Here is a 15,378-nt window from a genome sequence, read left to right on the forward strand (position 1 = left end):
TTTTAAATGTTCCTTATGTGCCCATAAAAGTACTGGAGAGTGAGAGTGCCTGCTGTTCTTATGCCCTTAAACTGTGGAACATACTGCCTCTGGATATTAGGATGGCAAGCTCAAGCTGTATTTTTAACAGGAAATTAAAGACCTATCATTTTAGTCTGGCTTTTAATGTAATTTTAATTGTAATTTGGAGTAACATTATAGCCTTTCGAATTTTAATCGTTGGCTTTGCATGATTTTCCTCTTCACTGTTTTTTTTCTGGTGACTAATATGTATATCATTATTAGTTAATAGTATGGTATAGTAGTCAAAAAAACATGATTTTGTAAAAAGATATTTTAGTGTACATATAATACACCAGACCCTTACTCACTAAAGAACTTACATTCTGCTATGTGAAGCACTGTGGGCAGCATGTTTGTATGAAAGGTGCTATAAAAAAGAAGTTTGAACGTGGCAAACAGGAAGCAAGAGGGAAGCCAACCCATAGTAAAAATCAATGAATGGACTAATAGAAATAACTCAGAGTTAATAGCCGTGTAATCTGGCAAAGATAAAGTTAAGAACTGACAGGTCTTACACACAGTCTAGTACCTAGCACCCGAACCTTAAATGATTTTCTAAAAATCTCTCATTGCTTTTAAATCCTCTCCTTTCTCTCTAACTACACAGATTATGTCATTCACTGATATTGATATCTAAAATTGTTCTAAGATGATCTATGTGCTTTTGTGTTGTCAGTGAACTGGCTGGACCACAGCAGGACGTTCAGAGAGCAGGGGGTGGACGAGAACGAGACCCTTCTGCTCCGACGCAAGTTCTTCTACTCCGACCAGAACGTGGACTCCAGAGACCCTGTCCAACTCAATCTGCTTTATGTGCAGGTTTGAGCCTCACTCTTACATATTTACCACTACAAACCAGAGGATATACACCACCTTTTACTTCTCCATAATGAATACATTTTAAAGAAATGTGTTGTTCTTGCTGTTAACAGTTATATATTTACCTATATTTACCTTTTACCCAGTTAATAAACGGTTTAATTTGTCTTTCAGGCTCGAGATGACATCTTAAACGGCTCTCACCCCGTATCATTTGACAAAGCCGGCGAGTTTGGAGGCATTCAGGCCCAGATCCAGTTTGGACCTCACATAGAGCATAAACACAAACCTGGATTCTTAGAGTAAGTGTCCACACCCCGAGCCTCGACTTCCAACCTCTCTTGTCCTCTCCGCTCTTTGTCAACAGCCTGCAGTTCAGAGAAAGTTTAGCTGATTTTTTGTCACGTGACTGTTTGGTTCGGCTGAATTATTTAGTGTTTCTCAGTTGCTCTGCGGAGTTTTACATCAATTTTAAACCAAGATTTATTTGGCTACTTTTCCCGACATTAACATTCCCCACATATTATTCGTTTAAGGACAAAATCATAGGATTACATCTGTTTTCCCAGTTTCTGGATATGATAAATGGTCTAATTTTGGTATTTTTAAAAAACATGCTTAAGGGGGGTTATGGGGCTTTTTTAAAAATCATATTCTTATTAGGTGTACAACTCATTTAATGAAAGTACAGGTATAAACATTTGTATTCATCATGTTATAATTCAAGCTTCAGTAGTTAATGGAATTACCTTATGATCTTCCTTAATAGTTTTAAGGCTGAAGCAGAAAAAATTTAGTTAATGCGATTTGTATAAAATTCAGTCTCCTGTTTCATTTCTTTCCTAGCCTGAAGGAGTTTCTACCCAAAGAATACATCAAGCAGAGAGGAGCTGAAAAGAAAGTATTCCAGGTGTGTCACTTGGTCCTTTTAGAAAATACATGTGTTGATTACTTTACCTTCATTTGACAATTGTGCACCAATTGTTGAGATGCTGAATAATGTTTAATCCAACCTGCAGGAACACAAAAACTGTGGAGAAATGACAGAGATTGAAGCAAAGGTGAAATATGTCAAACTAGCACGGTCTCTGCGGACATACGGCGTCTCCTTCTTCCTGGTCAAGGTAACATGAAAGAAACATTTATTTTATGACTTCAGAAAAATAGGCAATTTTAATCACTGCACCATTTTATCCAATTAAAATATCATCAAAAAGTGAAAAATCTAGCCTGGAGTTCTTTTCTCCTGTTTGTTAAATTTGATTATTTAAAAAGGGGTGAAGCAGATTTTGGAATACATTGAAATGTGGTCAGAGCCTTTAATCTCCTGACTGTGAAATCTGCTCTTTGGACTCGGTGTTAACTGGATAAAAAGGTGGAAGGCAGTGCTCAGCAGGTGGGAAATTGTCTGTGTCCACCTGAACTTTCAAAGCTTTTCATGTCACCCAAAGCAAAAGAGAAAATACCTGACTCTGTAATGTTGTTAGGATTAAAAAAGTAATTATTTGCAAATTGAATATTGTTTTTTCCCCTTTTTATGTAACTATTTTGATAGACCAAATCATTGATTTACAGAACCATTTTCCTTACAAATGTATAAACATAGAAACAGACAGGTATAAGAAGAAAGCAACTCTTGGGTGTTTGCATGCATATGTTGTGCCTCATACATCTTCTACATCTCCTCTCTGTCTCACTTTTTCCCTTATCTCTATAAACCCATATCCGCATATGCTTGCAGAATATGAAGGCAAAGGGACCAAGATGGATGGATATTAAGAAGCATTTTGGTTTCTGTTTAAAGTCACACTAGTATTGGCCAGTCGCGTTTGAGCGGGCTTTGGTTGCATGCAGGTTCATGTGGAGAGCAAAAGAGGCGAAATGCATTTAGTGAAATGCAATCTCAGGATGGATTGCCTATCATCCGATGAGCATTAAATTAAAATGCATCTGCATTCATGTGCAGAGAAACAATCTGGTTGCAGACCATGTCTCCCAGCTCCAACTCTATTCTCGTGCCTCAAGTTGCTAATCAGACTGTAAAACAATGGCCAGCACGCAGAAGAGGAAGTCTTGGTGGGGATAGTCGTTATCTGGATATCTGCTGGCTTCATCAGAAACCAAGAAATATCAGCCATTGCCTCCTGAGGTTAAATGGTCCTCAGATCGATAGCAGATGGATCCTGAGATTTCTTATTCACCGACACACACCTACAAATAAACACGGGAAACACCTCGTCTGCAATGAGTTCAGCTTGCTCCTGGAAGGAACCCAAGTGTTGTCTGTGCAGCCGAGCGTGCCACTAAAGATTATTTCGGAGCGAGTGGGGAGGAAGTGGAGTGAACAGAGGAGACTGGCAGGCATCGCACACAAACCTGGGACACTTACTCTACCGAATAAGTCCAACTGCCAGCGAGGCGCTTGCTGAAATGAGCAATTTGCAGGTTTTTTTGTACCTCGCATCATTTGTCACCGAGAGGACTTCCTGCATAAAGTTATGGGAATCCTCCCTGTCTACATCTATAAATTGCTTCCCAGTTGTCACCTGTTCTGACTTCATTGTGAGCCCTCGCAGAAAATGAGATCATTTCTGGTAATTGCTTGGAAAAAAAGCCACTTGTGGTGCTGTTACTGACTGTCTGCCAGATAGTTCCTGGCGTTTCATCAGTAGCTTTCAGCACCAGAGGATAAGGGTAGAGCTGAAGTATTAAAAAAAACACAAACCCTCTATTAGAACAGAGCTCACCTCATCAAATCGTCATTTGCAGAAGCTCAAACATTCCACAGTCCAGCAAGTCCAAACTGTACCTCGCTGTTTTATCCCTTTTAAATCTAAAAAAGCACAAATATAAAACCATGTCCCACCTCCCAGCTTTGGATCTGTGTTGAACTTGATCAGTTTAACACCTTATCTGCTCACCTTTGTCATGTCCGTCATGCTTGAGTGTAATCCAGACATCTTAAAAATAACCCTGGAAAAAATGCAGCCTATAGTCCCTAACCCATAACCTCTGGAGGCCCCAGAGGGTTTACAGGCCCTCCAGGACTTTTACAGAACTCACCTCTTTGCCCTCATGTCACAGCCCATCACAGTCTGGCCATCTGCTCACAGATTGCGGCTCCTGGAGAAACGCTTTCTCTGTCCAAGCAAGGGAAAGGAGAAGTCAGCTTTTCTGTCGGCTCAGAAAGCGACTGGACTGTGACATTAGAGGCTTAGTGCATACAGAGGGAGGTTGAGAGCTTTTGACAGGCAGATAAAGACATGATTAAGACATAACGCTTTAATTACTGAGTGGGAAAAGTTGTTTTTTTTTAAACTTGGTTAGACAGTTGAATACCCATTTTGGCAGATCAGTGTGACAGCAAAATTACAGTTTCAAGCTGCTAGGCTTATAAATTTAAATTCTGTTGCTTGAACTGTTAATCTGTCCTTTTCTCTAAATGCCTTTTATTCAAGTAATACCCTCAGCAGGCCGGGCAATATGAAAATGAAAGAAAATGAATTGTTTGCTTAGGGGAAAAACATTGGCATTCTAAAATGGTTTGTTTGAATCCTTGTGTCCCGTTAGTTTATTTATTCTACTTTTATTTACACTATATAGTCCGTACAATACATGTTGCAACTATAAATACAGACAAGATAAGACAAACTGACATTAAGTGGATAGTCTGGATTTACTGAAGTGGAGTTGTATGCATAGTCAGTGTGTTAACTACGGTAGATGGCGGTCAGCATGCCCTCGGTTTTGCGAGGCAGACAGGAGGTACCAGCATAGAAGCTAAGCAATGTCCTGCTATGCACAGGAACAGCAGCTGCTCAGTTTAACGTAATGTTTAGATGATTTTGAAAACCCCTTCCAACGGGAAACTGAAGCTGTTCTATTTCATTCTTACTGACCGCCAGAGGCGGTGCTTTCAGCACTGGATATTCCATCTCGCGCATGCGCAGGTTGAGTAGTTATACCAACAAAGTCACCTGTGACCCCTGGATGACCCGGGAACATCTATAAGTTCCGGTGTCACCAGAGGATCTGTTCCAATTGGATCTTCTCGCAAAACTGAGAGATCCGAGTGACGGAGAACTCTGGCGATCATCCAGAATTCATAGAACCGTAGTTACATACGTAACTCTCGTTTTATGCTCTCTTCAAAGTCACCAGACTCCATTGATGAAACAGTCATTTTACTTTGTGGAACATGGAAGTTGCTGTTCTACTGCTGCCACTATCGTTTATTGTTTGTGTCATAGTATGACTTTGGTGAATCCAAACTGACCCTTTTTAAAATGACCATAGTCACACAATAACAAAACGATTAAGGCTGCAATAGACCACCAACTTCCATGTTCTGCAAAGTAAAATTTTGTCTGTTTTGTCAATGGAGTCTGGTGGCTTTGACATGAGTTTGAACAATTTGAACTTTAAGTATATTGTCTTTGTACAGTTTTCAATATATCTCAAGAATGACCTGCAAATGATCACACTCACACTGATCACACTGTTTCGTGTAGGTTTAAAACAGCGTCCAACTTTCTTGCAATCTAAGCTGTAACAGTGGCTGCAAAATTATGTAACTGTTTTTTGAGTTTCATAAGCTTCAGAAGGATTAATATAATTGATGTTTTTGCAGGAAAAGATGAAGAGTAAGAATAAACTTGTGCCACGCCTCCTGGGGATCACCAAAGAGTCTGTGATGAGAGTGGAAGAAAAGACCAAAGATGTGGTTCAAGAGTGGCCACTGACCACTGTGAAGAGGTGGGCAGCGTCACCCAAGAGCTTCACCCTGGTAAGACACACAGACACCAGAAAGAAAAGCTAAATTGTCTGACTGGACACTGATCCAGCCTTAAACCAGTCTGGATTTATCACAGAGGCTCCACTTCTGAATATTTTAACTTCACAAGATTTCACAAGGTTTTGGTGGTGGCTTTGTTCTTTCAGTCGTTTTATCTTGTATTCATTCTGTCCCGAGTAGTAAATAACAAGGACAGGCTCACAATTAACCCAACTGTTCCCTGCAGCAGCCATAAAGCAATCACTGTAATGCTCTGTCTGCCTGTCTTTTCATTCCCTCATGCACTTCACTTATTGAACAGACTCTTTTGTCTTCCCTGTCAATATTCCTGCTTTGTGTCAGCACCCGGAGTCAATGAGCAACTTGGATTTAATCTAACAGATCTGCTAGATGTACTGTCTCTATTAAATTAACAAACTCTCTCTTTCTTGCTGTTAATTCAGCAGAGTGTTTTGTGATTAAGCCTTTGTGTTTTTGTGACACTGAGATTTAAGATGGATTTGATCTGCTGAGAATTGGATGGGGTCACTCTGCCATCTGTGATTTTTAGGTGTAAGTGTTCCCATATGAGGTGTACACTTCTTCACTAAAAAGGCCTACACATTTGTTTTTTCTGCTCGGTTTCCTACATTTAATCTGCTCTTACATGCTCCTTGGGTTAATTTGACTCTGTTTGTTGCCACATTTAGATGTGTAGTATTCATCTGATTGATTCACATTAATCCTCACAATAAATCCTAAGCCTGTGTACAGTACAAGCACTGCAGTGGTTAGTTTCCTTACAGTCCAATGTAAAATGCATGTGTGTGTTTATGTGTGTGTGTGTGTGTAGGACTTTGGGGAGTACCAGGAGAGCTATTACTCGGTGCAGACCACTGAAGGGGAACAGATCTCTCAGCTCATTGCTGGTTACATCGACATCATCCTCAAAAAGGTGAGACATTTATCTCTGTAGACGCAGATGAATCATAATGAATCGATAAAGTCTCAGATCAGGCTATTATGTTGTACAGCTGCAGTCTGATAAAAAGAGATAAAGGACAGCTGGGCTCATGTGTCACTGTAAGAACTCATTCCTTATATGCATATTTGGGTCTCTATTCTTTGTTTCCTCATTTCAGAAAGTTAAGAAATTGTCAATCTGAGAACACTTTCCTACTCTGAATCACTTGATGAATTACGGCCCAGATTTTCTTTATGTCAAACTAAATGTGGCATTTAAAATGGCATCAGGGTTGCTTTTTAATATCACTGTGAGCTCCTTTTGAAACTAACATTTGGTGTATTTTTCTCTCTGTTGCAGAAGCAAAGTAAGGACCGCTTTGGATTAGAAGGCGATGAGGAGTCAACCATGCTTGAGGAATCTGTATCGCCGAAAAAGTATGTAAATTATGAATTTTTTTATTAACTTAGTAAAAGTGTTTTTGACTCTTTCAGCCATTTAAGTAGCATGGGTCAGTGGATATGAGTCAACAGGACTCAACAGCTCCTGGATTTATTGTTACGAAATACTGTACACATTTGTATTTTCCAAGGAATAACCTGTAACTTTAATTTATGACTTGCATCTAAAACTATACATTCCTGTCAACCCTCAACTGTACTTTGTGTTTAGTGCAAAGTAGCAAATGTAAGCAGGCTAATAACAAGTTAAACTGAGATAGTAGGAGATTACATCTGTTGAACATCATCATTTTAACAACGTCATTGTAAACCTGTTAGGATGCTAACGTTAGCATTTAGCCCAAAGCAACACTGTGCATAAGTTTAGCCTTACAGGGCTAAATATCATCATTTTAGCAATGTCATTTTAAACATGCTAGCATGCTAATGATGAAATTTAGCTCAAACCAACACTGAGCTGCTAGCATGGCTATAGACTCGTAATATGTTGAGACAAGAGGGTAAGCAGGGCTTCTTGTCACAGTTGGAAACAGTTTGCACCTTTCAATTAGCAACCTTTTTAAAAAAAAATGCTGTAGAAAACAGCATACTTGCATAGAAAATCATGGAAACAAAGCTTATGGAAATTACATGGAAATAAAGCTGTTGGAGAACAAACTTGTAGCCAGTTGTTTAAATTAATCCTTACAGTAGTAATTCATTGTGTTAGTCTAAACTAGTCTAAACTGAGGCATGAGCATGATTTGTGATTGAGAGCAGTAGCAGCGCACAAAGTTATTGCATATTATTTTATCCAAACACAATACCAGACTGGGTCCTTTTTCAATTTCCTTGTCACCACCGCCCTCGACCACAGCTCACACATCCATCTTCTAGGACCTCATTTCACCACATGAACGCCTCCTCTGCTGGACTTTATCGTGAAAGATAATCATTATGTGAGGGTTTTGCTGTTCTGGACAAGCATAGGGCCTATCTGAACATTTCCTGATTAGATGTGAATTACCTAATTTATCCACAGAGGACTCTCTGATTTCAAAACAGCAAAACAATATCAATTGAAGCTAGATTGGAAAAAAGGACTTCAGTTACACTCAGAGTATTTGCTGCAATTGTTATTGTATTTTTCTTCTTTTCCTTTTTATCTGTGCTTGTGCGCAGGGCCAAAGGCAAAAGTCTTTAATACTGCAAACACATAGCAAGCCGAACTCTGGAAGGCCTTATCGGAAGAAAAACAAAACAAAGCTTTGTCTTCCAGAAGTACACAGTGGGAAGACTCTGCAGTGTCGGTCTGCTTTGTGTTAGTGGCCCACTGTCAGAAAGGAACACAGCCACATTGCTTGGTGTTAAATCTCTCCCATGGACACACTTGCACACAGTCAAGAACTAGAAATGTTCTTTTTTTTAATCTTCTTTCTTGGTGACTGTTCCTCCCTTTACATTCTTGTTTTCTTGTTTTGCTGTTTCGGTGTTTCTCTGATATATAACTACAATACAGCTGTATTTTGTGCTGTCATGTTTCTTTTGTTGCTTTAGCAAGGCGATGGCTGATAGTGTCTTTGTGTTGTGTCTTTGTGGGAGCTGTTAACTAGTTGATGTTGACTCTATTGCTAAGCTGAAGTTAGTTAGTGTTGGAAACGGTTGCTGCTGTGGATTTTCCCGACTATGCAAAAAAGTGTTTTGCATAGACATTAGTCCACAGTTTATAAAAATGCAATCAGGAAAGTCGGGGAAGGTCTCAGTTTTTAAGTTATTTGTCCACATATTGGCAATACACAAAGATAGCTTCACACATTACCTTATTTGTCTACTGCCTCATTTATATGGCATAACTCAACTGAGTTACTGACATGGTGGATTAAAATTAGATTTTTCAGTTACAGGGACAGGTCGGAAAGGGTAGGTCAATTTAGCTCTAGCTAAGGCGAGCTCTCGCTTAGCTTAAACGGTAGGTTTTTAGCTCTGTTCTCGTTTTGCAAACTTTAAATGTTACATTTACATACTGGTGTTTTACATGCACCAAAGTCAGATTTTGCTTTAACTCAATTCTTACCCTGTGTATGTTACCGTGTTTTGGCTTTGTAAGGTTGAATAGCTTAGTATTTAGAGGACATGTGCACGAATGTAAATTTAATCTTCAGAACTCTCGCCATCTGTCTTTGGCATTTTATTTCCGTAGTTGGAGAACTTGTTCTGCTTTCTTCTCTACATTTGGTGAGGCATTTCCATCATCACGCTCCACTGTGATTGGCACAGCTCTTTTAAAGCAGTGAGCCCAGTCATTTGTGTGGCTCAGAGGATAATGATTAATCACCACTCCCCCTGATTTATTTTTCACCTCGCTCCCTTTGGTGTTAAATGCCAATGTGCCCATATGAATAAACTTCATTTGGAAAGCCCTCATTCTCTGCGCTGTTCATTGCAATTGCACCATTTAAATGGATCCCTGTGACTCTCAGGGTTTATTAACCAAGCACACTTAGATTTTCTCAGCTTGAGTTGTAACCTTCAATGACAGTGGGATTCAATCTAAATTATTGTAAATAAATGTAGCTAGCCAGATTTACTCTCTAAAAGAAACTGTTTTCATGCTGTGTGTACCGCTCCACTTTAACTTTAACACAGGACTTCATTTGAAAAACATAGTATTTTAAAGTAATTTGGTTATCTCTTAACATTTCCATGCTGCATTAACTGCTTGTTTGTGTACCTGCAGGTCCACCATCCTTCAGCAGCAGTTTAATCGTGTTGGCCGGGCAGAGCATGGCTCGGTGGCGCTGCCAGGCGTGATCCGCTCCGGCTCCATTGGCACAGAGTCGCTCAGCATGGGCACCATGCCATCTGCTCAACAGCAGATCACAATGGGTCAGATGCACCGTGGACACATGCCACCACTTGTAAGAACAACAAAATGGCTCTCAGTATGATATTTGTGTAGTTTTCATTCACTTATGAAATCCTACCAAAGGTTTATGCCAGAGAGGTTTTTCTTCATGTGACACCACTAGACAGGTCTATCATCATTCTTTTTTCCTTCTTGTGGCTGCGTCCTTCACATTCTTAACAGTTAGATCACCAAGGAGACAAGGTTTCTTAATAATCCGACTTGGCTGCATTCTGTGAGAAATGAACATGTTTGTCTTCCTGTACGTGCAGAGTTCAGCCCAGCAGGCTCTGATGGGAACCATCAACACCAGTATGCAAGCTGTGCAGAAGGCCCAGATTGATCTAGGGGAGGTCGACAACCTGCCGCCACTGGGACAGGACATGGTACTGTACAGTGCTCAGACATACTCCTACAGTTAATATAAAGCACTCACATACTATATACACATATTTTGGTAATATATCACTTTAAGTGAAACAGCCATAAATCTTACTATTACAAAGTAATAACTAATAGTGCTGTCTGCAGAGTGACAGCCATGTTTAAATCGATTTATTATGCAAAGTAATTACTTTTGTTGTGTACCTAGGCATCCAAGGTGTGGGTCCAGAACAAGATGGATGAGTCAAAACATGAGATCCACTCCCAGGTTGACGCCATCACTGCAGGAACAGCCTCTGTCGTCAACCTCACAGCTGGTCAGTGGCACCGTCGTGACTCAGCAGATGTGTTCAGATTGTCTGCGAGCCTTGGATTTACCTCCTTTTCACTGGAAATGAAATAATCAATGTCTTGAAAAAGCAACAGTACATTATGGAGCCTTTTAGGAATGCTTAATGAAACCAAAGAAAGTGTTAAGACGTGCCCACAGTTTTACGAGTATGTTTTAGGGGAGCTATTTTCTGCAGAGTTAAAATGATCTGGCCAATTAGTGACATTGAAGTGGAGCCTTTCTGTCAATATGGTGTTCATTAACATCATTGTAAATGCTCTATAGTTCCCCTATTTCCTGCTGTGGTTTGGTGAATATGGTTTGGAAAAGGTGTCTATTGGCGTAGGGCCATTCTAAACCGTCCAAGTCAAAATTGGTTGGTTTTATTATTTTTCTCTGCTTTAAAGCTAGAACAATTTGTCCCCAATTCAGTCCATTTTCTTGCTTATTTCCTTTTGTTAAAATGGACTGATGTGTTTATGCAGTCTTTAATCTCAGTTAAAGGAAATATTTCTGTCTCTTGGTTAAATGGCTGTTTACATGAGTCGGGTAAGAAGACTTATTGTGGCAGTCACATTTTTCTTAGGTTTGAATAAATTAAATTTTATTCACTTCTCTCTAACACTATTGATCATTCTGCCCTCATTAGGCCCTTTTTAATTATTCCGTCCCATCTCCCCGTACTCAGGTGATCCAACTGACACAGACTACACCGCTGTGGGCTGCGCCATCACCACCATCTCCTCCAACCTGACAGAGATGTCAAAGGGTGTGAAGCTGCTAGCTGCACTCATGGAGGACGACGTGGGTGGAGGTAATGATCTAATGAGGGCTGCCAGGACACTAGCAGGGGCTGTGTCTGACCTGCTGAAGGCTGTGGAGCCTGCTTCTGGAGAGGTGAGCGAACGAACCCCAAACCCTTAGATAATGGTACCACTTCTTGTCAAAACACCATCAGTCTTCTTTATATTGTACATACTATGTTCGTAGTATATCTATACATACTACAATATTTCTTCTCTTTATTTTACTTCAGAAACCAGCCTTTTAGAAATGTTCTTCCCCTCCCTCTGCATTTATCTACTTAATTAAAGGGGGCAGGTGTTCTCATGACATAATGGGATATATAAGTGTATAATGTTATTTAATAATGATAAACTTTACTTATATATCTCTTATATAGCAATGTGTAGATATTGAAATGTGAAAGGAAGACAACAATCGCACACCAAATGGAGAAATGGGTAGATAAAGAGGCAGAAAATGGAGAGAAATGTGTTAAAGTGAAGCTCTGGCTCTGAATTTGAGCCCATGCAGTAAGCAAACTTTTCACCATTTGTGTTACTTGTAGTGCCAGATTTTGTATTTTTTGTCTACACAACCCGAAATCAAATTTGCCACCAAGCATCTCTACTCTTCATAATGCAGCATCTCTCCCGCTCCAAACTAAACCTAATTACATGAACACACTCTGCTGCTGGCTGGCTTAAGCTTACCGAGTTGTCCAGGTCTGCACTAATAAAGACCTCTGACTGAGGCCAGGTTGAATGGCAAGCATTTTGTTCCTTTATGGAGACAGAACGTGCTTAAAAACTCTGTAAAGGACACTTTTTGCTAATGTATTCTCAGTCTACATGGTTTGCAGGACTATAATGTTCTCACTGAGATCTATTAAGAGTTTGTTGTGATTGTATCATTCAGAAGTTAATGTGCTGTACAGCTGTAAGCTGCAAAATGCACAGGTCTATATAACTTTGAGACCACCCGGAGGTTTTCATTTGCGCATTATGCATGGAAGTAGTTGGAAAGATAAGTTAAAGACTGTAGGCTAGTGAGAGGAAGAAATGTGGGCCATTTGTAAGATTTAACTTTGTCTTAGTGTAGAATCTGATGTATTTCTTTGTGTTGGAATTGCTAACAATGTGTTAAGCAATGTACAATATGCACCACTTAAATGGCACTGATGTTGTTTGAGATGCAGCACAGTAAAACACATTACAGGGTACTAAGAAGCCATATCTCAAGATGTAGGATGATGTAGTTTTCAACCAGGCGTCCAAATGCTCTTTTTTTTGCTCTGTTTTTTCTCTGTGTGTGTGTGTGTGTGTGTGTGTGTGTGTGTGTGCAGCCCAGACAGACTGTGCTGACGGCAGCAGGCAGCATCGGCCAGGCCAGTGGAGACCTCCTGCGCCAGATTGGAGAGAGCGAGACAGATGAGAGGTTCCAGGTAACGCTGCACGCCGTCCATTTATCATCATCACTCTGCAATATTAAAAGAAAACTCAGCTAATCAAAAACACATTGTAACCAGGGGAATATAGGGGGAATATTTTCTTATTTAAGCTAGATGTCTTTGTTTGAATTGAATGCTATTCTTGCTGTCAAGCTTGTGTTTTTCTTTATGGAGCTCATACTTGGCTGTATCATGATTTTTATTGTAACACATAGATCATAGAACACAACTTTTCATACAGCCTGCCTGTCACTACATACTGAACTGTATTACAGCATTTTATAGTATTTAAGTAATAATGAGTTGGAGTTATGTGCGGTTGGTGAATGTTTCGTTCTCATTTTCAGGTTCATACTTGAATTTTGTGTTTGTTCTCGAACACGTTTACTACTGTAGTTTTCAAAAACATTATTTTTCTCACTCTGTCCGTCTGCATATAAGCTGTTTTCACCTTTTGTCTGAAACGCTCTGTTTGGCACCTGTCTCTTAGTCCCTTAGGCCCCCTTAGGCGACAGGCTAAGAATGACTGTAAATGCACTGCAGTGACACTTTCTACAACCCTGATTCCCAAAACAGTTGGACACTGTGAGGGGGGAAAAAAACCCAGAATGCGATGATTTGTGAATCCTTTTCGACCTACATTCAGTTGAATACAGTTCATAGACAATTTTTTTTTAATTTAATATTTATTTTATTGTTTTTTTTTTACATTTTGTGTCCCATCTATTTTGGCATTTATTAAGCACCTAGACCTGATTTATAAGCAAGACATGTAAATCTCACTTTTTCCATATATGGAACCTTCAAAGAGATGCATATAATATAAAAATAAGCAAACACCATTACATTTCCTGTTCCTGTGAATTTTTTTCTTCATTCTCCCATCTCCTCTCTTATAATGCAATTACAGACATATTCTTATTCCACAGTGCAATAATAAATCATTGTTTTACTTTATCTTCACTTTCCAAATGCCAACACCACAATATTTGTCATGAGAATGAGATAAAAATGTTAAAGACAGACAGTACTGGTTCAAAATTTTATTGATGTGATTGTGTATTTTCTCCCCAATCTTTGCCACCTGTTGTTGTAGGACATCCTGATGAATCTGGCCAAAGCTGTGGCCAACGCTGCAGCCATGTTGGTGCTGAAGGCCAAGAACGTGGCTCAGGTTGCAGAGGACACGGTGCTTCAGAACCGGGTCATTGCTGCCGCCACCCAGTGTGCTCTGTCCACCTCCCAGCTGGTGGCATGTGCCAAGGTAAATTTCAGACTCATATTTTATGCTACCAAGCATGAAACATGAGACTCATTGTACTAAATGACTCTCATCATTTCAGTATTTGTATAATATGCGCTCAATTCCCAAAAAGTAAATTCAGTGGTTATTATGCAAATGCCTTGGTGGTGTGATGTTTTCCCATTTATTATGTCAGATCTGTCTCGGATTTGAATATTGCCCTCGCTCAGTGGTGTGAGGGTGTCACTTGGGAAGCTACTGTTAAATCTATTTGCTTGAGTGCATAACAATAACCCCCCATTTGCTGTTTCATCTTCTCTCATAAGCGCATGGTGCAGTGAGGTTTGGTAAATAGAGATTCCTTAAATACTTAAATAACCTCCAAATTATCTGCAGCTAAAATAAGTAGTTTATTTTTTGAGTGTGAATATATAAGGATGCACCATGGCACCGTTAAATACCCCGTGCCCGCCGTATTTGCACATCTTTAATTGTACAACCCACATGCCTCTAATTAGTTTAAATGCCCTCCTGGCATTCATCAGAGTGGTTGCATTGACTAAACAAATCCTCACCTCTCTGCATGGCAATGTGATGAGAACCTTCTGCTAAATCCATTTTCATTTGTTTTCTTTCTCTTTTTCTGTTTCCTCTGTTGTCTGTAAATTAATGATTACATCATGAAAAACAACTTTTTTAAAATTAAAAAATACGTTTGCCGTTTATGTTGGCGTTACATTAGGGAAGCTGGATTGAGATTTCTAGCTTTTTTTCTTTCTTTTTTTTGTTTTTACCATTTAGAAAATGTTTTCTTTTTCAGAAATAGAGAACTTTTGCACCATAGGATGCTTTTTCTCAGATTCACATTTTCTCCTTTATGTCCTTTCCTCTCTTACTTTGACATTTTTCACCTTGTTGTTTTTAGGTGGTGAGTCCTACCATCAGTTCACCGGTTTGCCAGGAGCAGCTAATCGAAGCCGGAAAGCTGGTGGATCGTTCGGTGGAAAGCTGCGTCCAGGCCTGCCTCTCAGCCACAGAAGATGGCGAGCTCCTCAAACAGGTCGGCTTGATTAATGTACACACCAGCGGTGAACTAAACTCTGTCGTTTCATCTGTCATTTTTTGCTTTGTCTCAGAAGAAAACAAGATATATCACAGGGTTGACCCACAGCAACACATGAGTTGATTAGTTTCCTAGAATACTGATTCTAAGGCTGTTTTT

General features: G+C 39.7%; 1 protein-coding gene across 1 annotated transcript in view; it reads left to right on the forward strand.

The window, feature by feature from the left end:
• tln2a (talin 2a) overlaps positions 1–15,378 on the forward strand; it is a 124,740-nt gene that overhangs the window by 57,509 nt on the left and 51,853 nt on the right. The window contains exons 7-20 of the mRNA XM_059349220.1: positions 740–882; positions 1,057–1,184; positions 1,729–1,792; positions 1,902–2,006; positions 5,513–5,668; positions 6,510–6,611; positions 6,981–7,057; positions 9,798–9,978; positions 10,238–10,351; positions 10,558–10,666; positions 11,369–11,577; positions 12,809–12,907; positions 14,010–14,177; positions 15,082–15,216. Coding sequence (XP_059205203.1) covers positions 740–882; positions 1,057–1,184; positions 1,729–1,792; positions 1,902–2,006; positions 5,513–5,668; positions 6,510–6,611; positions 6,981–7,057; positions 9,798–9,978; positions 10,238–10,351; positions 10,558–10,666; positions 11,369–11,577; positions 12,809–12,907; positions 14,010–14,177; positions 15,082–15,216 — 1,790 coding nt within the window. The remainder of the gene's footprint in view (positions 1–739; positions 883–1,056; positions 1,185–1,728; positions 1,793–1,901; positions 2,007–5,512; positions 5,669–6,509; positions 6,612–6,980; positions 7,058–9,797; positions 9,979–10,237; positions 10,352–10,557; positions 10,667–11,368; positions 11,578–12,808; positions 12,908–14,009; positions 14,178–15,081; positions 15,217–15,378) is intronic.

Source organism: Centropristis striata, chromosome 2 (assembly GCF_030273125.1).
Source record: "Centropristis striata isolate RG_2023a ecotype Rhode Island chromosome 2, C.striata_1.0, whole genome shotgun sequence".
NCBI classification, from domain to species: Eukaryota; Metazoa; Chordata; class Actinopteri; order Perciformes; family Serranidae; genus Centropristis; species Centropristis striata.